This window comes from Scardinius erythrophthalmus (genome assembly GCF_964197995.2).
Source record: "Scardinius erythrophthalmus genome assembly, chromosome: 5".
NCBI classification, from domain to species: Eukaryota; Metazoa; Chordata; class Actinopteri; order Cypriniformes; family Leuciscidae; genus Scardinius; species Scardinius erythrophthalmus.
The window spans coordinates 33998913-34020020 of NC_138225.1; the positions used below are offsets into that span (position 1 = coordinate 33998913).

The 21108-nt window shown below is 38.2% G+C and overlaps 1 protein-coding gene across 3 annotated transcripts in view; it reads right to left on the minus strand.

Moving 5' to 3' along the window:
* arb2a (ARB2 cotranscriptional regulator A) overlaps positions 1–21108 on the minus strand; it is a 188264-nt gene that overhangs the window by 149361 nt on the left and 17795 nt on the right. For all 3 annotated transcript variants that reach the window (XM_081365650.1, XM_081365649.1, XM_081365651.1), the window contains exons 5-6: positions 12218–12283; positions 10904–11095 (exon numbers count right to left, since the gene is read on the minus strand). In XM_081365650.1, coding sequence (XP_081221776.1) covers positions 10904–11095; positions 12218–12283 — 258 coding nt within the window. The remainder of the gene's footprint in view (positions 1–10903; positions 11096–12217; positions 12284–21108) is intronic.

Sequence of the window (21108 nt, forward strand, 5' to 3'; positions counted from 1 at the left end):
AGTAAACACGACAGCTTTCTTCTTCCATGAGGGGGTTTGACGTCACGGCATCTTTGTTTCCAGGTGGACCGTTAAAGAATGTGACACACACGTCTCCTGGAAATCCTGTAGAATTCAACCAATCAGATGACGATTTCAAAAACACTGACGTGTTTCCAGTTAAGTGTGCCATATGCATCAGACGTTCAGCCAGAGGTCCGTGACGTCTGAGGGTGAGACTACTTCTGTCCCAGCCAATGGGTTGAGTTTGGAGGCGGGGCTATCAAACCATCAAAAAGAGTAATGTTTATCATGCACAACAGTGTTTTGACTCGCTTAGACTTCAGAAACTTGGGAATGGCTTACCTATAGATAAAGTCAACAAGGAGGCCAATGGAAAAATCACTATATGAATCCATTTCTATGGGAAAAAAATAATTATATGGGGAAAAACTAATATACACTACTACTCAAAAGTTTGCTTACCCAGGCTGCATTTATTTGATAAAAGGCTGCGATTTAAAATAAGTTTTATATTTTAATATTGTAAAACAATTTACTCATGTTTCAGCATAATCATTCCAGTCTTCAGTGTCACATGATCCTTCAGAAATTATTCTAATATACTTATTTGCTCAAAGGAACATTTCTTATTATTATCAAAACATTTGTGCTGCTTAACATATTTGTGGAAACCAATTGTGGAAGAAACAAAAATTTCTTTTTCAAGTTAATAAAACAGTATTTTTTTGTAATCAAACTTTTTTTTTACTTTTGTCACTTTTGATCAATTAAATACACCCTTGCTAAATAAAAGTATTAACTAAATAATAATAATATAAACATATATAGTGCTTTTCTTTCTAAAAATTTGTCAAATCTGTTGGATTTTTGATTCTGTTGCAATCCACCATTGTAATTCACATCTTGAGTATATGATTTATGTCCTACTGTACCTATAATTGTCCTTAAAATGGAATAGAAAAAGTATTTCTAACAAAACAAATCACAAAAGTGATTACCATTAATCATATGCAGTTATAATACAAACAAGATCTTTGTTTATATCTCTATGCAAAAGGTCTTCAAATCATTCATACTGCAGATTTAAGCTTTTTGGATCTGAGCAGCTGTTGAAACGGCGATATCTTCTGAACCATTCGGTCTAAAGAGCCGTGCTCATAAAAGAGTGGCGGCTATTCAAAACACTTGGAACGGGGCCATGCGGTCCATCTTCATTATCATGCACTAGCCTTATGGAAGTGAAGGTCTCTGGACATCTGAATGTTAGCCAAAGGTCCTTGAGAACAGCCATCCCTCTCCCATATTTATTTTCATCTTCCAGTAATGTGAGGTAAAAAAAAAACAAAAAAAAACATATATTTGTTCTTCTCTTTCATTGAACCACAGAATATGGCCAAGACCCAGTTAACCCCTATTTGCGCCAACGGTTTCTCCCCATCGATCAAGCTCTCGCAAAACGAGCCAATTTGCCCGGAGAGCAACTCTGGCATGTTTCTTTTTTTTCCCTTTCTTTTCTTTTTTTTTTTTTGCAGCTAGGCTGAACTTCGACCTCCTGAGCAGTCCTCCACGGATAGCCGCATGGCTTCATTTCTGTTTCCTCCATGAACTCAATTTCCTCCGAAAACTTTGGCAAGTCGGTTACCCTGACCTCGACAAAGTGCAGTGGAGAGGACGGCATGAAAAATTTTACAGATCCAGGAAAACAGAAGAGCCCTTAAGACTGCCAAGAACACAAGGAGAAATTCTAATCAATAACTTTGTACGGGCAGCTTTCGTTCTGGTCGGATTCCTGCTCGAGTATGTTTTTAAAGATTGATATACCGGACAGTAAAAGGGACTCTATTAATAGAACAGGGTTATATTTTATACCGCTATCTTTTTCTCATCCCTTATGTCACACTCACACAAATACTACATTCAGCCTCAGAAAGTCATCCCAGGGAGAGAGTGAGCGAAGACCTACCTCATATACTGCCACAGGCGTTGTATGAGAGAATCTAAACAAGGCCATCCCATTGGGACACTCACACACTGCCCGCAGCGCAGAACGACCTACTACACACACCTCGCCGGCTGCCTCTGCCACCGTATCATTAGTTCATTTAGCAGCAGAATCAAATCATCAACACTCTGCTAATGAGTGAACGATCGCCAATAATGTTTCATAATGGATTCTTGCTTTAGTCTGTGTTTTTCTCCTGTACAATACATAAATAAATAAAGTGTAGCAGTACAATGGTGTCAGATAGTACTATTATGCGACTTTGGCATATGGGTCAATGACTGGTCTGGATCTTTAATACAATAAACACACAATAACTTGAACACACCTCTTCCATGATGAGAATGAATTTCTGAATTAAATTCAATAAACATGTCACAGTGATACAACTGTCTTAATATTACAACAAAGCAAAACATTCCTTCACTGCTTATCAAAATGTGAAAAATCTATGTGAAAAATCTATATATATATATATATATATATATATATATATATACATACATACATACATACATATATATATACATATATATATACATATATATATACATATACATATATATATATATATATATATATATATATATATATATATATATATATATATATATATATATATATATATATATATATATATATATACACACTCACCTAAAGGATTATTAGGAACACCATACTAATACTGTGTTTGACCCCCTTTCGTCTTCAGAACTGCCTTAATTCTACGTGGCATTGATTCAACAAGGTGCTGAAAGCATTCTTTAGAAATGTTGGCCCATATTGATAGGATAGCATCTTGCAGTTGATGGAGATTTGTGGGATGCACATCCAGGGCACGAAGCTCCCGTTCCACCACATCCCAAAGATGCTCTATTGGGTTGAGATCTGGTGACTGTGGGGGCCATTTTAGTACAGTGAACTCATTGTCATGTTCAAGAAACCAATTTGAAATGATTCGAGCTTTGTGACATGGTGCATTATCCTGCTGGAAGTAGCCATCAGAGGATGGGTACATGGTGGTCATAAAGGGATGGACATGGTCAGAAACAATGCTCAGGTAGGCCGTGGCATTTAAACGATGCCCAATTGGCACTAAGGGGCCTAAAGTGTGCCAAGAAAACATCCCCCACACCATTACACCACCACCACCAGCCTGCACAGTGGTAACAAGGCATGATGGATCCAAGTTCTCATTCTGTTTACACCAAATTCTGACTCTACCATCTGAATGTCTCAACAGAAATCGAGACTCATCAGACCAGGCAACATTTTCACAGTCTTCAACTGTCCAATTTTGGTGAGCTCATGCAAATTGTAGCCTCTTTTTCCTATTTGTAGTGGAGATGAGTGGTACCCGGTGGGGTCTTCTGCTGTTGTATCCCATCCGCCTCAAGGTTGTGCGTGTTGTGGCTTCACAAATGCTTTGCTGCATACCTCGGTTGTAACGAGTGGTTATTTCAGTCAAAGTTGCTCTTCTATCAGCTTGAATCAGTCGGACCATTCTCCTCTGACCTCTAGCATCAACAAGGCATTTTCGCCTAAAGGACTGCCGCATACTGGATGTTTTTCCCTTTTCACACCATTCTTTGTAAACCCTAGAAATTGTTGTGCGTGAAAATCCCAGTAACTGAGCAGATTGTGAAATACTCAGACCGGCCCGTCTGGCACCAACAACCATGCCACGCTCAAAATTGCTTAAATCACCTTTCTTTCCCATTCTGACATTCAGTTTGGAGTTCAGGAGATTGTCTTGACCAGGACCACACCCCTAAATGCATTGAAGCAACTGCAATGTGATTGGTTGATTAGATAATTGCATTAATGAGAAATTGAACAGGTGTTCCTAATAATACTTTAGGTGAGTGTATATATGCTATAGATAAAGACTTTTTACCTTTAAAGATTTATATACAGCAGATATAACATTCAATAGTAATGCATTATATATATATATATATATATATATATATATATATATATATATATATATATATATATATATATATATATATATATATATATATATATATATATATATATATATATATATATATATATATATATATATATATAATGCATTACTATTGAATGTTATATATATATACACACACACACATACATACATACATACATATATATATATGTATGTGTGTATATATGTATATGCATGCATGTATGTATGTATGTATATAAATATTTATTTATTTATTTATTTATATTTAATACAAACCCACGCAACACCACGCATTTAAGATTTCATCTTAATTGTAAATATTTAATATAATGTTCATTTAAAAGCATTTACTCCATGGTACTACAGAACACTGTGGTCCCTGTGAACAAAAAAACAAAAACAAAAAAAACAATGTAATAATTACATAGCACTTAGTTTATACCCTACCCTCTTTCTATAACATCATCCCACCACAAGTGATGGCCCATAAATCTTTGCGCAATGATGTGAGGAGCTTGTCTGATGGTCTAGACAGCATCAGAACAATCTGGAATATGATGTGCAAGTGACATTTGAATATGTTTATGTATGTGTGTGTAATGAAAAACATCTTGCTCTTAGGTATGATGTGTCTGTGTGAAAATAAGATGACAGATACATATACGGATAAGCAACTGATACCTATTCTGACTGTCAGATGAAGGTACAGAGGTGGGGATAGTCAGACAAAATTTGGCGGCAATCAATAAATGCTGAGGGTGCTCTCAATGCCCACGTCTGCATAGAGCAACGCTAACTCATAAACCCAGCCTTGTCTGCAACACACCTCACCATCAGGACAAGTAAATGCCAAATAAATCTTTTAACATCTAACGACATGGTAAATCGTTCGTCTGAGAGCGAGAGAGTGGTGGAAATCGTAAAACAGGAAGCAGAAGAAACTACAGCCAGTTTGCTGATGAGACTCTGCACGATAAAGACTGGGGAAAAGGGCCACAAAAATAATGTTTTCTCCTCTTTCTGATCAATTTTTAATTTAGCCCAGCCTGCCTGCACTCTTCCCAGGCCGGGGTGTGGTAATTATTGCATTTTATTGACAGCGGTGAATCCCGCAGGGGGCTATTTAAAAGAGTTTTAACCCTGGAGCAAGTCGCTCCCTCACATGGCCCTTTGAAGGTGTCAAGTTCATTGATTTTAACTGCAGGAAATGCTGAACCTTCCAGCAAGACGGAGAACACATTACCCCAGTGCTGGGCCGCGGTTACCCTCGGTCTCCCGATGCACGGCTCTATATCTAGTTAACGTAACAGTGGGGCACCAGTCTCCCCCCGTATACAGGAAGCGCAGCATCTCTGATGCTAAAGGCTAGCCCTTAGCAAGCGAGTTATGGATCGACTGATAATCATAAATGGAGAAGTAGAAAAAAACACAGGTCCCCAGTCAGTAAGAAGAGAAGGGGGGAAAAAGAAGCAGGAAACTTAAGGGATTTAAGGCAGAGAGGAGAGAGATGGCACACAGTATCACACCGCATCTGCAAATGACGGAGGGAGAGAGGGAGAGATAGTGAGCCGATTTTGAAAAAGACATCAATCTGGTGAAAAAAAGAGCAACATGACAGAAATTAAACAAGATTCCAGTGTTTGAGTTTGCCCGCTTCCCGGCCCCCTTTCAGCCTCCCATTGAAATTCTGGGCAGATACAAACCCCTAGGCTTTTGACACACTTTTGAAAACACCACACCCCCTCTTTCTTTCTAGCAAGTCTCCAGAGTCGCTTCTAACTGACTAACAAGAACAGGGAGGGGGGGTGGTGGGGGGGATACGGATCTTATTTTTTATTAAAGACTTTATTCTTAATGAAATGCAGTTGCCCTTTTTTAATTCCTTTTTCTGACGTTTTCTTTTTTTTTAAGCAGGGAACCGACTGTCATCAGCGATGAGAGGTTTGGGATATGAGAGAAAAGAGCTATATGGGGGTCGATTTGGGTCAGGGAGGAAAGGGGGTAGAGTTTACAGAAGGGGTGCAGGTCAAAGAAACAGCGAAAAAGGCCAGAGATTGGAGCAGAGAAAACACGGATAGGGAAAGAACAGGTGAAAAAAAAATACATTGGGAAATAATAGAGTTGTGAGAAGAGGATGAGAGGGGCAATGTTCAGAATAACATACCACTCACACTAAATGCATTTTTTTTTTTTTTTTTTTTTTTTTAAGTATGCATACTGCACAAATTATGCACATTTTCTTTATGCACAGATGACCTGCCACATTTGATAAAGTGAGTAGAAGGAATACTGTATCCCATATTGCAATGCACTCCAACTTCCAAGTCCACCAATTTAAACCTGTTAACAGCTCTCTGGAAGTTTGGGGTCAGCAAAACTTTTATTCAGCAAGGATTAATTAAACTTAATCAGAAGAGACAGTAAAGACTCTGTATAATGTTACAATATATTTTTCAAAGTTGTTCTTTTACACTTTCTATTAATCAAATAATCCTGAAAAAAAGTTTCCACAAAAACATTAACCAGCACAACTGTTTTAACAATGACAACATATTTCTCTTTATTTATTTATTTTATTTTTTGAACAGCAAATTAGAACGATTTCTGAAGGATCATGTGACACTGAAGACTGCATTGACTGCTGATAATTCAGAATTGCCATCAGAGGAATAAATTACCTTTTAAAATATTTTAAAATAGAAAACAGTTAATCACAATATTAATGTTTTTACTGTATTTTTTAGCAAATAAATGTAGCCTTGGTGAGCATAAGAGACTTCTCTCTCTCTCTCTCAAAAAAAAATCTATTTATTCCCATATAGTGAAAATATTTCACCTTGATCATGTACTTAAATGTTTTTTTGTTTTTTTTTGTTTTACTTATTTGCTAAATAGTAACTTGGTACAAAAAGAAAATACATACAGTCAGCTGGTCATTTTCACAGAATAAACCTAGATGGGGTTCTTGACACGAAGCTTAAATATTGTGCATTGATTTACATAATAGAAAAAAAAGGTTTTTGACAATATATGCAGTATGCAAGCATTACTTTCAGAACACAGACAGAAAAAGAGAAGGGATGGGGGGAAAAAAATCCTGCAACTGTATATTACAGATAACTAAAATAAGATTGGATGAGATAACAGGGATGAGGAAAACTGAATAAAGCATGGAACGAGTGAGTGAACATACTAGGAGGGAGGGAGGGAGAGGTGTAGGAAGAGTTGCAGTATATTTATTGCCTCTGTCTAGAGCTCGTTTTCACCCATGCTTCCTGAGAGCCACTAGAGGGAAAAAGATCGCAAGCTTCCTCCATCAGAGAGGCAGAGAGAGAAAAATCCTCTCACCTTTCCAGTCACGTCCTCACGTTAGCCTCGGCTACATTTTGGCTGGGTCAATGTCAGAGTAACTGCAGGCTTAAACAAGATGCTCTGAGTGAGCAATCAATCCGGCTCTGTCAGAGAGAGGCTGGCCGAGACGAGATCAAGAGGGGGGTCAGTCATAAGAGGTTAAATCAGCTATATGAAAATAGTGCCGCACAAAATACATATGTCATGTAATCGTACTTGCACAAACAGTGAGCTAGTTCAGGCCAATGGTTCTAAACAGGCTTTGTAATCCCAATCACCTTTTTTAGGGCTCACGTCTCACCCAAACCTTCACGGTACTCAATTTCTGACCCTGCGAAACAAATTAATTCCATATCTCGCAGTCTCTCGTTCCTCCAGCTTTTTTTCTTTCTCTCTTCCGCTGTAACTCTCCAGCTTTTGACAGGTCACAAGGTAATGATTCTGCTACCATGATGCAACAGGCAGAGCTGTCGGCTGTCAGGAGTTAAACTCATGAAGGAATAAGCTGTCATTAAGCAAGCTTGCTTTCTTTCTCAAACACACACACACACACATACAAGTTCTTACGCGTTCACTCTCTCGGTAGCCCAGCTGTCAGACTCCGGCCCTGTTTCCCAGCGCTGCCACTGCGGCCTTCTGTGGACGCCCATAGTCTGTCACACGCGCGCAGATGTGCATAATGCACAGTCTTTCCCTTACATACTAGCACATAGTCGCTGGTGTGTGACCAGCTAAACTCCTACACACATGATGCAGCAGCTGGATCAGCAGTTACTGCGTTCATATGAGGTCTTAAAAATATTTAAATTAGTAGATGTGTACATTTTGTCTCTTTTTCCAAATAATATGAAATATAACATTGCAAAAAAAAAAAAATAGTTCTGTCATTTATTTAAATTTAGAACAATTATTTAATAAAAAAAAAATGCATCGTTTAAAAGTTTGGGGTCATTATATCACAAAATACATATATGAATGTATTTTAAAATGTAATTTATTCCTGTGATGGCAAAGCTGCATTTTCAGCAGTCATTACTTTAGTCCTCAGTGTCACATGATCCTTCAGAAATCATTCTGGTTTGCTGCTTGAGAAACATTTCTTATTATCATCAATGTTGAAAACAGTTGTGTTGCTGGCTATTTATGTGGAGACAGCGATACATATTTTCAAGATTCTTTCATGAATAGAAAGTTCAAAAGAAAAGCATTTATTTTATTTATATAAGTACGTAGTAAACAAGTCTGTACTGACACTTTTGATCAATGTAATCCATCCTTACAGAAAAAAATTTAAATCTTAAAAAATAAATCTTACTAGCCTTCTATTGAAGCAAACAGGTAGTAGCCTTGTCCTCAGTGGACTGTCTGTGTTTTCTCTCTCTTTTTATTTGATTTCCAAAATGATTGATTATATCAGGTCTGTCTTGAAAAACCGCTGCAGAACTCATTTGACCCAGCTGAGTCATCTTTCTTTGAGAACTTCTGCGTTTTCACTGGAAATGTGCTAATGAAGACAATGGTCTACTACAGCCCACATCAAATCCTACCGTATGAGCAACTCAGAATCAACCTGCTTTATTTTACAATCTTATTTCGACATTAAAATCTTTAATTAAGATTCACAGGACAGATCAGGGAGCAATGAAATCTGTCTGTGAGCGCGTTACCAATTCCCATCAGAATTGCACATCTCACAGGCTAAAAGAACAGACTGATCTCGGATCAGAGCGTATTCGGCACATGGCCTCAGGTGGCCTTGTTTATCACAGAGGAAATCACAAACACGAGCCGTCACATGGAGAATCAGACAGCGCATCCGCACCCCTTCAGCTATACAAATATTGCAAAGTGACAGCCACATTCCGTCTGTCGTACTGACACACACGCGACAAACTCTGGAATCTCTCTTCCTGTAAATGCTATTATGATGATGTCACAGCAAAACAGGGGTCATTATTTATTAAGATAAATGGTCGGCACAGGACGGCGTGCATTCTTTCCGTCTAACCCGTCGCGGTACGCCCCCAGAACGTGCCTCTTCGCAAATGCAATAAGCCACCTTACTGTCTCCCGCACACACAAACTCACCGTCCCTGTCCGTCTTTTCCTGGCGCTGTGCGAAAAGTGACTTTGCCTGCAGACATCAGTGTGAGAGTGAGAGAGTGTGTGTGTGTGTGTTTTATGACATTTAGATGGAAGAGCGAGGGAGATCTCCCTTAAGTCAATTTGAACGCACGGGCCGATGAAATTACACAGGTAGCGGCGGGCGGCGTGACAAACGACTAGCCGCGATGGACGGAAATAACTCCACTCGGGGATACATCCTCCGACAGAGAAAAGAAATGAAAATCTAAATTACAGTTTACAGTACACACGTAACAGCAAAACAGCTCATTTTGCTGGGTAAATAAATATCTATGGATCGGAGAGAGTAAAGAGTGATACAGAGGAGAAAATAGAGATAGATACAGCAGTCGCTCAGACTACACGCATGTGATAACACTTTCATTGATATTAAACAATCTACTGGTTCAGTCAGGCCAGTAGTTCACATATTTACTCACCCTGCTAATACAATCAAAGGCCAAACCACAGATTAAATAACAAAAAAAGAAATAAAAAGAAATCAATATTAATAATTCAACTCATCACGCTTTAAATTTGAGATAAAAATTAACTACAACAAATATATTAATTAAGAAGTCTCATGTCTTATGCTCACTAAGGCTGTATTTATTTGACCAAGAATACAGTAAAAACAGTAATGGCAACACTTTGTTTTAAGGTGACGCAGTTACATTACACAAGTACTCAAGTACAAGTACTGAGTAATATTAATGAACTACTTGCACTTACTATAGAGTTACGGTTAGGGTTTGGTTTAGGGTTATTTACTTGTAATTATGCATAATTTACTATGGTAAGTACAAGTCGTAACGTGTAACTACGTCACCTTAAAATAAAGTGTTGTCGTAGAGATAGTGAAATGTTATTACAATTGAAAATAAATGACATTTTAAAATATTTTAAAAGGAAAATAGTTATTTATTCCTGTGATAAAGCTGAATTTTCAGCATCATTACAGAAATCATTCTAATATGCTGATTTACTGTTTAATTTTTAATGTTAAAATAGTTTTTACTGTTTCATAAAAAAACTTTAAGGATTCTTTGTAAATAGATTAATAGAAAAGCAATTAGTTTGATGGAAATACATTTATAGAAATCCTTTGTAACATTATAAATATGTCTTTACTGCCACTTTTTATCAATTTAATGTGCCCTTGCTGAATAAATATATGCTTTTTGAATAAACAAAAAGTGTTGTGTTTTTTAAAGAAACAAATAAATGCAGAATTAGTGTGCATAAAAGACTTATTTCTTAAATTATTCAAATGGTAGTCTATATTTAAGACCTATAAATTCATAATTGATAAAACACACTAATTGAAATTGTAATAAAGTGTATTAAATACGCCCAAGGCCCAACACAACCCATATCCAAAAAACTATTTTAGCACAAACAACTAATGTTTACATAGTTCCTTTGCTAAACTATAAAAAAGAAAAAAGATCATAACTAAAACCCACCTCTTTGGCACGGTTAATGAAGGGTATCTGCGTCCCACTGTTGAGGTCTTCATTAATGATGAGGCGTCGAGCCCATTGGCCTGCCCTTACCACTCCACTGCCCTGGATGAGAACCATGATCTTCTCCGGGTTAGTGAGGGCATCCTCGCTCACGTAAATAAAGCTTTTCGGTTCATCCTCAGTCGCATCAACCTGAAGGAACATTAATATTATAATCAGTACCAAACAGAGACACCAGTCGCCAAATACAGCAGGGTACAAGATTACGGCCAATGAAATCTGCGGTTTGGAAATGGTCTCTGTTGTATTATTGAACGTACTTAGGGCACTTTGAAACAACAGTTCACACTGCACTCCAAAATGCTGGAGCAAATAACGTGGTCTATTGCTTGTGTATAAGTAAAGCATGTTTCCATTACATTCAGTCAAACTTGCCAAACTCTGTGAACCTCGATTTGATTGTAAAAGGTGTTTTTGTGGTGTCTGCCCCCTGATGTGTCAACAACTGTATTTACTCTTATTAAAGTGGGGCAGGACACTCAGAAACAGCGGAGTGAGTCACAGCCTGGAATCATTTCTAATGAACAGCGCTCAATGCTGAGCTACACTGCCAAGCTGCTGAGAAGTCAACACTGTCTGTCTGCGTCTGATGGCTTCATTACACTGCAACAAATCCGTCTTGACTTCTACATGCGTATGCTTCCTGTGTGGTGATCAGTTATGTGGCAAGCTCATAAAACCATACAATAGAAAATAACACAATGCATTTTGTGTGTAGTCGTCTTTAAAACTAACTTTGACAAATGGATTGAGCACTAAATACAGTTGGTCACAGGTAGCTGTGCCCATGAAACTCTCTGAAAGACAATACAGACTCCAAGAACATCATTTGGTAAATACTCTCCACAAATAAAACAGCTCATAAAAGTCTGTGCCAGCATTGTTCAGGTGATTTATGGAGAGTAATTTACAGTGCTTTTAAAAGGACATAAATTCTATTTCTACCAAGTGCAAACACCAGCCATCAAAAATGATGTGTAGTTTAATGATACGCCTCTTAAAAAAGCGCACTAGAAATCATAACATTATTGCTCATATGAATGCAGTGACCACACCTTAGGAATCTCCTTGAGCGTACACAATGTTACCATCAGAACAAATGCAATTTTCTCCTGGAGAGTTGAGAAGTGTTGAAGATTATCATTTTCACAACATTTAGGCCACTGTATTCTTAAAGCACAATTGCATCAGCTTTCACAATAATTCTGTTTAGATCCCAACAGTTTTTAAGGAAGAAAAAAAGACATTACTTACAGGAAGGATCTCCTTCTTCAGGTTGCAGTCATTCTCCAAGAGTTCATAAACATACTTTGTAATGATCTACAGGAGACAAGATACATCTTTATAAGTCTTTCAAATCAACTTTAAAATGCTCCAGTTAGCTTAGAACAAGACTGACTAAAATATAACTTTGGTTGGAACATTAAAAAAAAGCACTGAAGAGTGTTATTAAAACCTAGTAGATGGACCCTTTTCACAATATTAGATAGACCATTGTATTAGAAACAGCAGCATTAAATTGCTTTCTGTAATTTAATGCCAAGGTAAGTATAGTGATATAAACAGTCCAACAGTGAAAAGGGTCCATTGTGTGGTTTGATTTACTTATTTGGTATAATCAAACGATTGCACTTTGTAAAACACTAATGCAACTCAAACTCAGCCAATACAGGCCTAAAAAAAAACACAGTATTTCCATTTATGACAATGAGAATCAATCACACTTCTTTGCATATATGCAAAGTACATGCAGTTGCTATAGACAGCCTCAGTGAATGAGATAATTGGAACTGTCTGGATTTCACTTGTTCAGCACAGAGAGCAGAGTGTACAGGTTCTGTCAGCCTAAAGCGGGGCAAATCTAGAGTACAAACAGCGTGTTGATGTAAGGTATGTTTATCCCTGCAGCTAAATTGCTAAAGAACATGTACACAGTGCAATTTCAACCCCGGGCCAAAAGTTTCATGGTTCAGTGACATCAACAACTTTCAGCATTTCTTTCTTGTTTTGCTTTTGCTCACGATCTGCAACAGCTGAAACTACAGCGTTTTAAGACGTGGATGGCAAATGCGGCAATTAAAACGAGATGTTTTATGGTGGTTGTGATTTGGCATCGGTCAGCAAAAAAAGCCCCAGTGTGACGGGGCTTATTTTCCAGGGCACGCTGATCCTGTTATGCCAACTCCGTGAGCACTTTATGGCCCACCCGGGTGGAGGCACTAACAGATGCCCCACTGGAATGAGGCGTGAAGGTGGTGGAGATGTATCCGTGTCTGACGGCTGAGATTGTCAGCTGTGCTGGTGTCAATAAATGTGTGAGGTCTTGATCTGCAGTCAAACTGAGCTGCAGGGAGAAGTCAACGTGATATGCATAGTCTAAACCAGCGGTCCTCAACTGAGGCCCAAAAAAAAAAAAAAAATCACTGACAGATCTGTTCTGATAGAGCTGAGGGCAACAGCAAACCAAACAATGGCAAATACAAAAAATAAATTGCGACTAGCCATATTATTGTGCATAGTAATGATAGTCTTATATGGAGGAGGAAACCATCCTCATATCTTTTGTAGGGATGTCCCGATACCACTTTTTCACTTCCGATACCGATACCGATGCCGCAGCTTTGGCTATTTGCCGATACCGATATCAACCCGATATTTTTATTTTATTCTTGAACTAATACTAATAATAATAAAATATAATGGAAGCACTTTGCTCAATTAGCCACATAAAAACATCTCACTCAAATTCTTATACTTCTCCAGTATATAGTCCACAACAACAGTTGATAATGAAAGACTGCCAGCCTTTATTCAAAAGACCTTGAGATATGTTTGGTAACCTGAATGAATTTAAAATTAATTTGCTATATTTCAGATCAATATATTTGTTTCCTTAAAATTTTAATTAACTTTAACTTTATTCTCATCTGAATTATAAATAATTTATTTCCGTATAAAATAATACTACTTTTAAAAACAAGTTTGATTTTCTTTTTTATTCAATGTAGAATGTGTAACTTAAAAATAAACAGATGAGTGCTCTGTTTTAGGACAAGAAATGAAAACCAATGCAATATGATGAATGTCCAAAAGATGAGATCATTTTTGCTTTTAAACAGCGTGTGTGTGTGTGTGTGTGTGTGTGTGTGTGTGTGTGTGTGTGTGTGTGTGTGTGTGTGTGTGTGTGTGTGTGTGTGTGTGTGTGTGTGTGTGTGTGTGTGTGTGTGTGTGTGTGATTTTGGTTGGGTGACAGTTACAGTTTGACAAGAGTTTACAGTTTGACAAAAGCACAATGTTGTGTTTTACACAAATATAAGTAAGCTAAACACTTTTTGCAGTTTTAATGATGTCCATATGAAAATGACGGAGTATGTTTTTATGTTTCCACTGTACGATCGCGCCCGTGCCTCTCTCTCTCTGACACACATACACACACTCCAGCATTGCAATCTTGACATCGCAGCCTGATCATTTTGCTGCGTTCCCACCAAACGCGAATAGAGCGTCAAATTTGCGTCTATCGCGTCTAGTTCGATGCTTGAACAGTTTGAATCCATTCGCGCGTCCAAAGCGAATAGGACGCGCCGCGCGCGTATAATGATAAAGTGAGCGTTTGAAGCGATATAGACGCGCGTTCAGAGATAAGGCGGGCTACAGATTAGGTGTCCCTAAAGAACCCGCATATGCGCGTATCTAACAGTAACGTTAGTTCCGTATTACATTAATTAATGTGCACGCGAGATTTATTTATTTTTATACCGTGCATTCTCTGTGTAAATCCATGCACCGAACGTACGTTCAGTACGAATACATACCATTCCACCCCTAATGGGTATCGGATCATAGGTATCGGATAATTTTTTTTCTCCCCTCCGATATCCGATCTAGCATTTTGGGCCAGTATCGGCACGATACCGATGCCGTGGATCGGATCGGGACATCCCTAATCTTTTGTCAAAGTTTGTGCTTCAACCTGCAGAAAGAAACTAGTCAAATTATGCCAACATGGCCAGGATGCACATGATCTTAAAAACCATGTTCAAAATTAGGCAAGGAAAAAAGAAAATACAACTCAGAATAGATTAAATATAAGATCACTTACAATTAATCATAGACTGATGGATATTTTGGTCAGGCTTTTTAACTGTGTGTTATTTGGACATTTTGAGATTATCGCATTGGCAAGTTTTCTTGCAGTTCCAAAATATACTAAAAATGTTGCTCGGTTGTGTAATTTAATCTGATTATATAAATTGTATATATAAAATGCAATTTAATGGTAAACTGACTGCAGATTCGTTCTAAATGTAATATAAATTGTGCTGTGAATTATTAGCTGACAATAGCAGGACACTGAATACACTGAAATTTACAATACAAACAAAACACTCAAACTATAAAGACATGCAAAGTTTGTCAAAAGGAAGCAACAGCATCTAAACACGTCACAACTAATCATCAAATTATAGTTTCGTTCACTTTTGCACAACCAATTTTTGGTAGTGCGTTGGGTCGACAACAGCAAACAAAACAAGCAATACCATTTGAGAACCACTGGTTTAAACTAGATCAAATTGAATACATTAATGGGGTATTAAAAACCCAATCAAACTATGATCTGTGACTGCATATGCAACAAAACAAATGTGCGTGTGAATTCATACCCACGATCATGACACAGGACAAAAAAAGCGAAACCTTTAGATAGAGTGATAATGTAATCTTAATGGTTGCATACTCATTTAAAGCCATAAGGCATAGCCTAAGCTATTGCTTATTTGATTACAAACAGCAAAAGTACATTAAGCTCAAATGAGCTAATGCAAAGGGATATTAGTGCTCGTCAGCGGTCAGCGGGCCTAAATGAGATGACGGATATCTCTACAGACCGTGGTGGAGGGGGCGACGTCAGTGACGATAGGAAGACACAGGCAGCTCAACAGTACCTAATTCACTAAATGTCAAGTCTCTGATGAAGACTAAAATGGTTGTGAAGTGCAATATGCTTGTGTTTAATGACATCAATAAGCCTTGCAGGAAATTTCATTTATACTACATTATTGCTTCAGTGCCTCAGGTGCTTCTCTTTTGATATATGAGAGAAGAGAATGAGGGGGTTTTGAAAGGGTGCATGGGTTCTGTTTGAGACGCTCTGCGGCCGTTCACACTCACAGATGTTTGAGTGCATGTGTACAAAAAGTTGGTGAGGAGTTTTGTGTGCAACATGTTCCCTCATCATGGACTGTCCACGCTAACATCACAGGGTGGAAAAACAAAATACCAGAATTATACAGCCTATCTTTCAAATAGAGGTAGCAGAAAGTAGATAATTTGAGTTAAGTTTCAACGTTACAGCACCTTTAATATGTAAATGTCTTTAACAATGCATTACAGACAACAAATTGTATTATTATTAGGGCTGTCAAGCAATTAATCGCGATTAATCGTATCCAAAATAAAAGTTTGTGTTTACCTAATTTATGTCTGTGTACAGACTATAATTATTTTCTATATATAAATACACACACATGCATATATATATTTAAGAAAATGTGTTATTTATATATAAAATATTTATATATAATATAAATTATATATAATATAAATATATATACACAGTATATACATGCAAATATTTCTTAAATATATACATGTATGTGTGTGTATTTATATATAGAAAATAATTATACACCGTACACACACATGTATTATGTAAAAACAAACTTTTATTTTGGATGCGATTAATTGCGATTAATCGTTTGACAGCCCTAATTATTATATATTACTACAACAAATTATTTATATAATATAATATAATATAATATAATATAATATTATATAATATTATATTATATTAATAATTAACAAAAGTTTGGGGTGAGTAAGATTTTGTAGCGTTTTTGAGGAAAAAAAAGTCTCATGCTCACCAAGGCTGCATTTATTTGATGAAAACTACAGTAATAACAGTAACACTATGAAATGGTTGCAATTTAAAATGGTTTTCTATTTTGATATATCTTAAAATGTAATGTTTTCCTGTGATGGCAAAGCTGAATTTTCAGCATCATTACTCCAGTCTTCAGTGTCACATGATCCTTCAGAAACCATTCTAATGCTGAATTGCTGCTTAAGAAACAGGTTTATTTGATCACATATTAGACAGTGACATGTCCGTTTAACTTGTTGGGGAAACAAAATCCTTTCAATTTATAACACAAAAACAGACATTACTTAAAGCATATTAAATTAAATCTCTACATATTACATTTGCTTCAAATGAACAACTAGAGGACAAAAATACATTTTATGGTAAAATCCATATAAATCAAAATAACTGGTCTGTGGGAACCAAAAACAAATCAGGGCTAACAGTGACTTCATGGAATCTTTAGGAAATTAATTTTTAGTTGCAGGAAATATAAAATCACTTTGTCTGGGTGAAAAAGAATTAAAGATTAGCTGAGGTCAAGCACTTGTTAATCACTCTATGAGAAAGATTATAAAGACATCCATCTGAATGGTTGAAAACATCCAGTACCCTCTTTGTGCTCATTCTCTAAACAACTGTTTGAGTGGAAAGAGCTTGAAAAAGCAGTCTTTTAATTTGTACTAATATCTTTTTACAAAGACATTAATTCTTATAAAAAGGAGACAAGGAAATGTGACTCACGCAGAGTTTGCACAGTTCACATCACCGAGAGCTTGAGCAATCCCCCCCAAACAATCCCTGAGCAGCTCTGGGCTATTTTTTTCTGCCTTCACAAAACAACTTTGAATAGTTCATACATTATTTGTGCAGTATTCAGACAAGATTATTTTCACAGGTTTAACTTCTTGCCCCCAGACTCACAAAGCACCCCGTGAGCAGAATTCATACAAAGCGCATGTTCGGTGGTGGGAACTTTGGGGTTATACAGTTCATTCCTTCATACATCCTTCACAGGTGATGCAATCAAAACTGCTGAACCTCAACATTTCAAACAATCTGCATGTCACTAGCGGTCTCTGAGGGAGTTCCCCCAGGCGTATATACAGAGAAACAGAGAATCAATTCTCACAGTTAATATCCTAAATAATCATATGGAATATTAGTGTTTGCCTTCGCTGCCCTCCTATAGATAAATTGACATGGAAAGGAGAGCACAATCGCCTGTCATTGTAATTGGAGCACAGTGCTGTCGCATAATTAATATTGTCTTATTAGTCTGATAATGAAAACCCTGCAGGTAAGAATGGTAAGTGCTCCTCGCCTCCCCCTCTAAACGTGATGAGGGTGGTGATCACAGATCCGCTGGAGAGGAGTGTTGTCTTGTAAAGTGCACATCTATAACAGAAGACCCAGAATGAGTTTTTCTTTTCTTTTTTTTTCTTTCTTTTCTTTTTAATTGAAAAGAAATTTGGTGGGAGAAAGCTGATGGTGGGTCGGAATCCACAGCTAGAGAATTCCACAGCAGACACCGCACATAAATCAAACACCGGTCATTTACAAAATTCTGTCCTTGCTGTAGTGGAAAGGGAAAGTGATATGTGAAGGCCAAGTATGGTAACCCATACTCAGAACATGTCCTCTGTATTTAACCCATCCAAGTTAGTGCATTAGAAGCAGAGTAGTGAGTAGTGAACACACACACACACTGCAAACCGTGACACACCTGGAGCAGTGGGCAGCCATTATGCTGTGGAGCCCGGGGAGCGATTTGTTTGAACATATCAAACAAAAGTTATTGAATCAAGTGGTTTCCCCAAATTCAACTGAAAATGCAACTGTTAATGACTTCTGCAGTCTCAAAATTATTCAACCCCTTAATGGCAAGCATCTTTAGTACGTAGTAGAACACCCTTTTGCTGTTATGACCTGCTGCAAATGAGATGTATAAACCAGACATCAGATTCTGGAAGCGTTTCTGAGGAATCTTAGCCCATTCCTCTTGAGCAATGGCCTCCAGTTCAGTGATATTCTTGGGTTTGCATGCTGCAACCACCTTTTATTCCCACCAGAGATTTTCTATTGGGTTCAAGTCAGTTGACTGTGGTGGCCTCTGTAGAATCTTCCAGGACTTCTTCTGCAACCAACCCTTGGTGGAATTTGAGGTACATTTGGGATCATTGTCCTGCTGGAAGTTCCAATGACGCCCAAGCTTCAGCTTCCTCATTGACTGCATGACGTTTTCTCCTAGGATTTCCTGATGCTTCAATGAATCCATCTTGCCTGCCATGCGTTGCAGGTTTCAAGTGCCAAAGAATGAAAATCAGCCCTGGAGCATCACCGAACCACCACCATGATTAACTGTAGGCAAAGGGTTCTTTTCAGCATATGCTTCATTCTTCATCCTCCAGACATACCGCTGATCCATAGGGCTGAAAAGTTCTAGTCTTGTTTCATCACTGCACAGAACAGAATCCAAAAACCTCTGTGATTTTGGGTCAGTAGTGGAGCATTTCTTGGAGTTCTGGCATGTGTATAGTACATGCAGTACTGTGCAAGCTGAAACCTCAGTACCTGTTGCCACCAAGTCTTGCTGCAGGTCTTTTGTAGTCACTGGAGGGTTTTTCTAAACCTGCATTCTCAGAAATCAGGTTGCAGCCGTTGATAGCTTCCTTTTTCTGTCCCGTCCAGGTAGTGTAACCACTGTTCCTTTAATTTTGAACGTGCAAACTATGCTTCTCATGTTGTCTCTAGGAAGATTTAGTGCCTTTGCTATGTTTTTGTATACTGTTCCTTGTTTGTTAAAGGTGATGATATCTTAACTTTTTGGACCATTCTTTTGACTTGGCTATATTTCTACCATGCAGTCAAACGTTACACTCATCAAACCTAGCCAGTTCAGATATTTAATGTGTTCTAGCTCAAGCACACCTGGTGGAACTAATGAAGCCCTTGATTAGTTGCATCTGCATTTTAAGTCATTAAAAGTTGCATTTTCACTTGAATTTGGGGAAATCACTTGAAACATTTGTTGTGTTGAGCCATTTCAATTAAGAACATTGAAATGTACAATTTGTATTGCTAACACAGCACTCGACCAAAAGAACCCACACTTTAGCTGAGACTTGCAGTATGTTTTAATAAAAATAAAAAAAACTTTTAATAAAACTATTCAGTAGACTTCCACAGATTTTCACACACCAACATAAAAACATGTGCAGATTCTGTGTGGGAATTTAAGACTTAGATAGCTGGTGACAGATATGGGTTTCTGAGAGGCTGATGCCATTATATGCACAATTTCACTGTTATTTCACCATTCTATCCAATACGATCTTCTTCTAAGCCAGCAAAGCACTAAACCACACATCGCACTGCTGGAGTCCCCCATATAAGATACATAAACACAGCCATGTCTCATCTGCCAATGATATGGGTCTCAGACAGGACAATGGGTGACCACACAGGGTCAGCTTCAGTCTCCGACTCCAGGAGGGGGTTTGTTTACAGGCTGCTGATGTGGCGGCAGTGATCTGGAGGATCAGAGAGGAAGGAAGAGCCTTAGCAGGGGGATCTGCAGGGGAGCAGTGGGGAGACATAACACATGAGAGGAGGGGGGGGGGTCACGCTAATCCCCCCACAGACACCGTCCTCTGCCAGCTCACGCACAACACCACAGCTGAGAAAAGAGGGAGCGTGGGAGGAACGGACGGAAAGAGACAAGGCACAGACGCCACGGTGGCCTTGACCAGAGCGTGTCGTCTGGGTGGGCAAGCGATAAGGTGGACACACACAGCTGAGGGTCTTAATGAAGTGGACTGTTGTCTCAGAAAGTTGATCTGTTTGTAAACTCCCATGCGGCAGAAATCCTCTTCAAACAACGAGGAGGGGGTCCACGGGCCCCCAGATGAGCAGAATAAGTCAAGGGAAGCGATAAAGCGAGAGAAAAGAGGGGGAAAATATCCACAGACCTCCCACAATGGAGGTATTACGACTCAATCTCCCCCGTCCGGCTGACCTTAGCGCTCGGGTGATAAGACATTTGTGTTCCATGTTGAAAATAAGAGGAACGTCATATGAAACTCTGACCTCTTGCATGACAGGAATCTCAGAGGGAATTGAAAAATGAGGACAGGTGCTTATCAGGTGGTCCCGCTCTGACCCAGACTAATGAGCCGACTGGACTTCGGACAGTGAAGGGTAATCAATACTGCAAGAT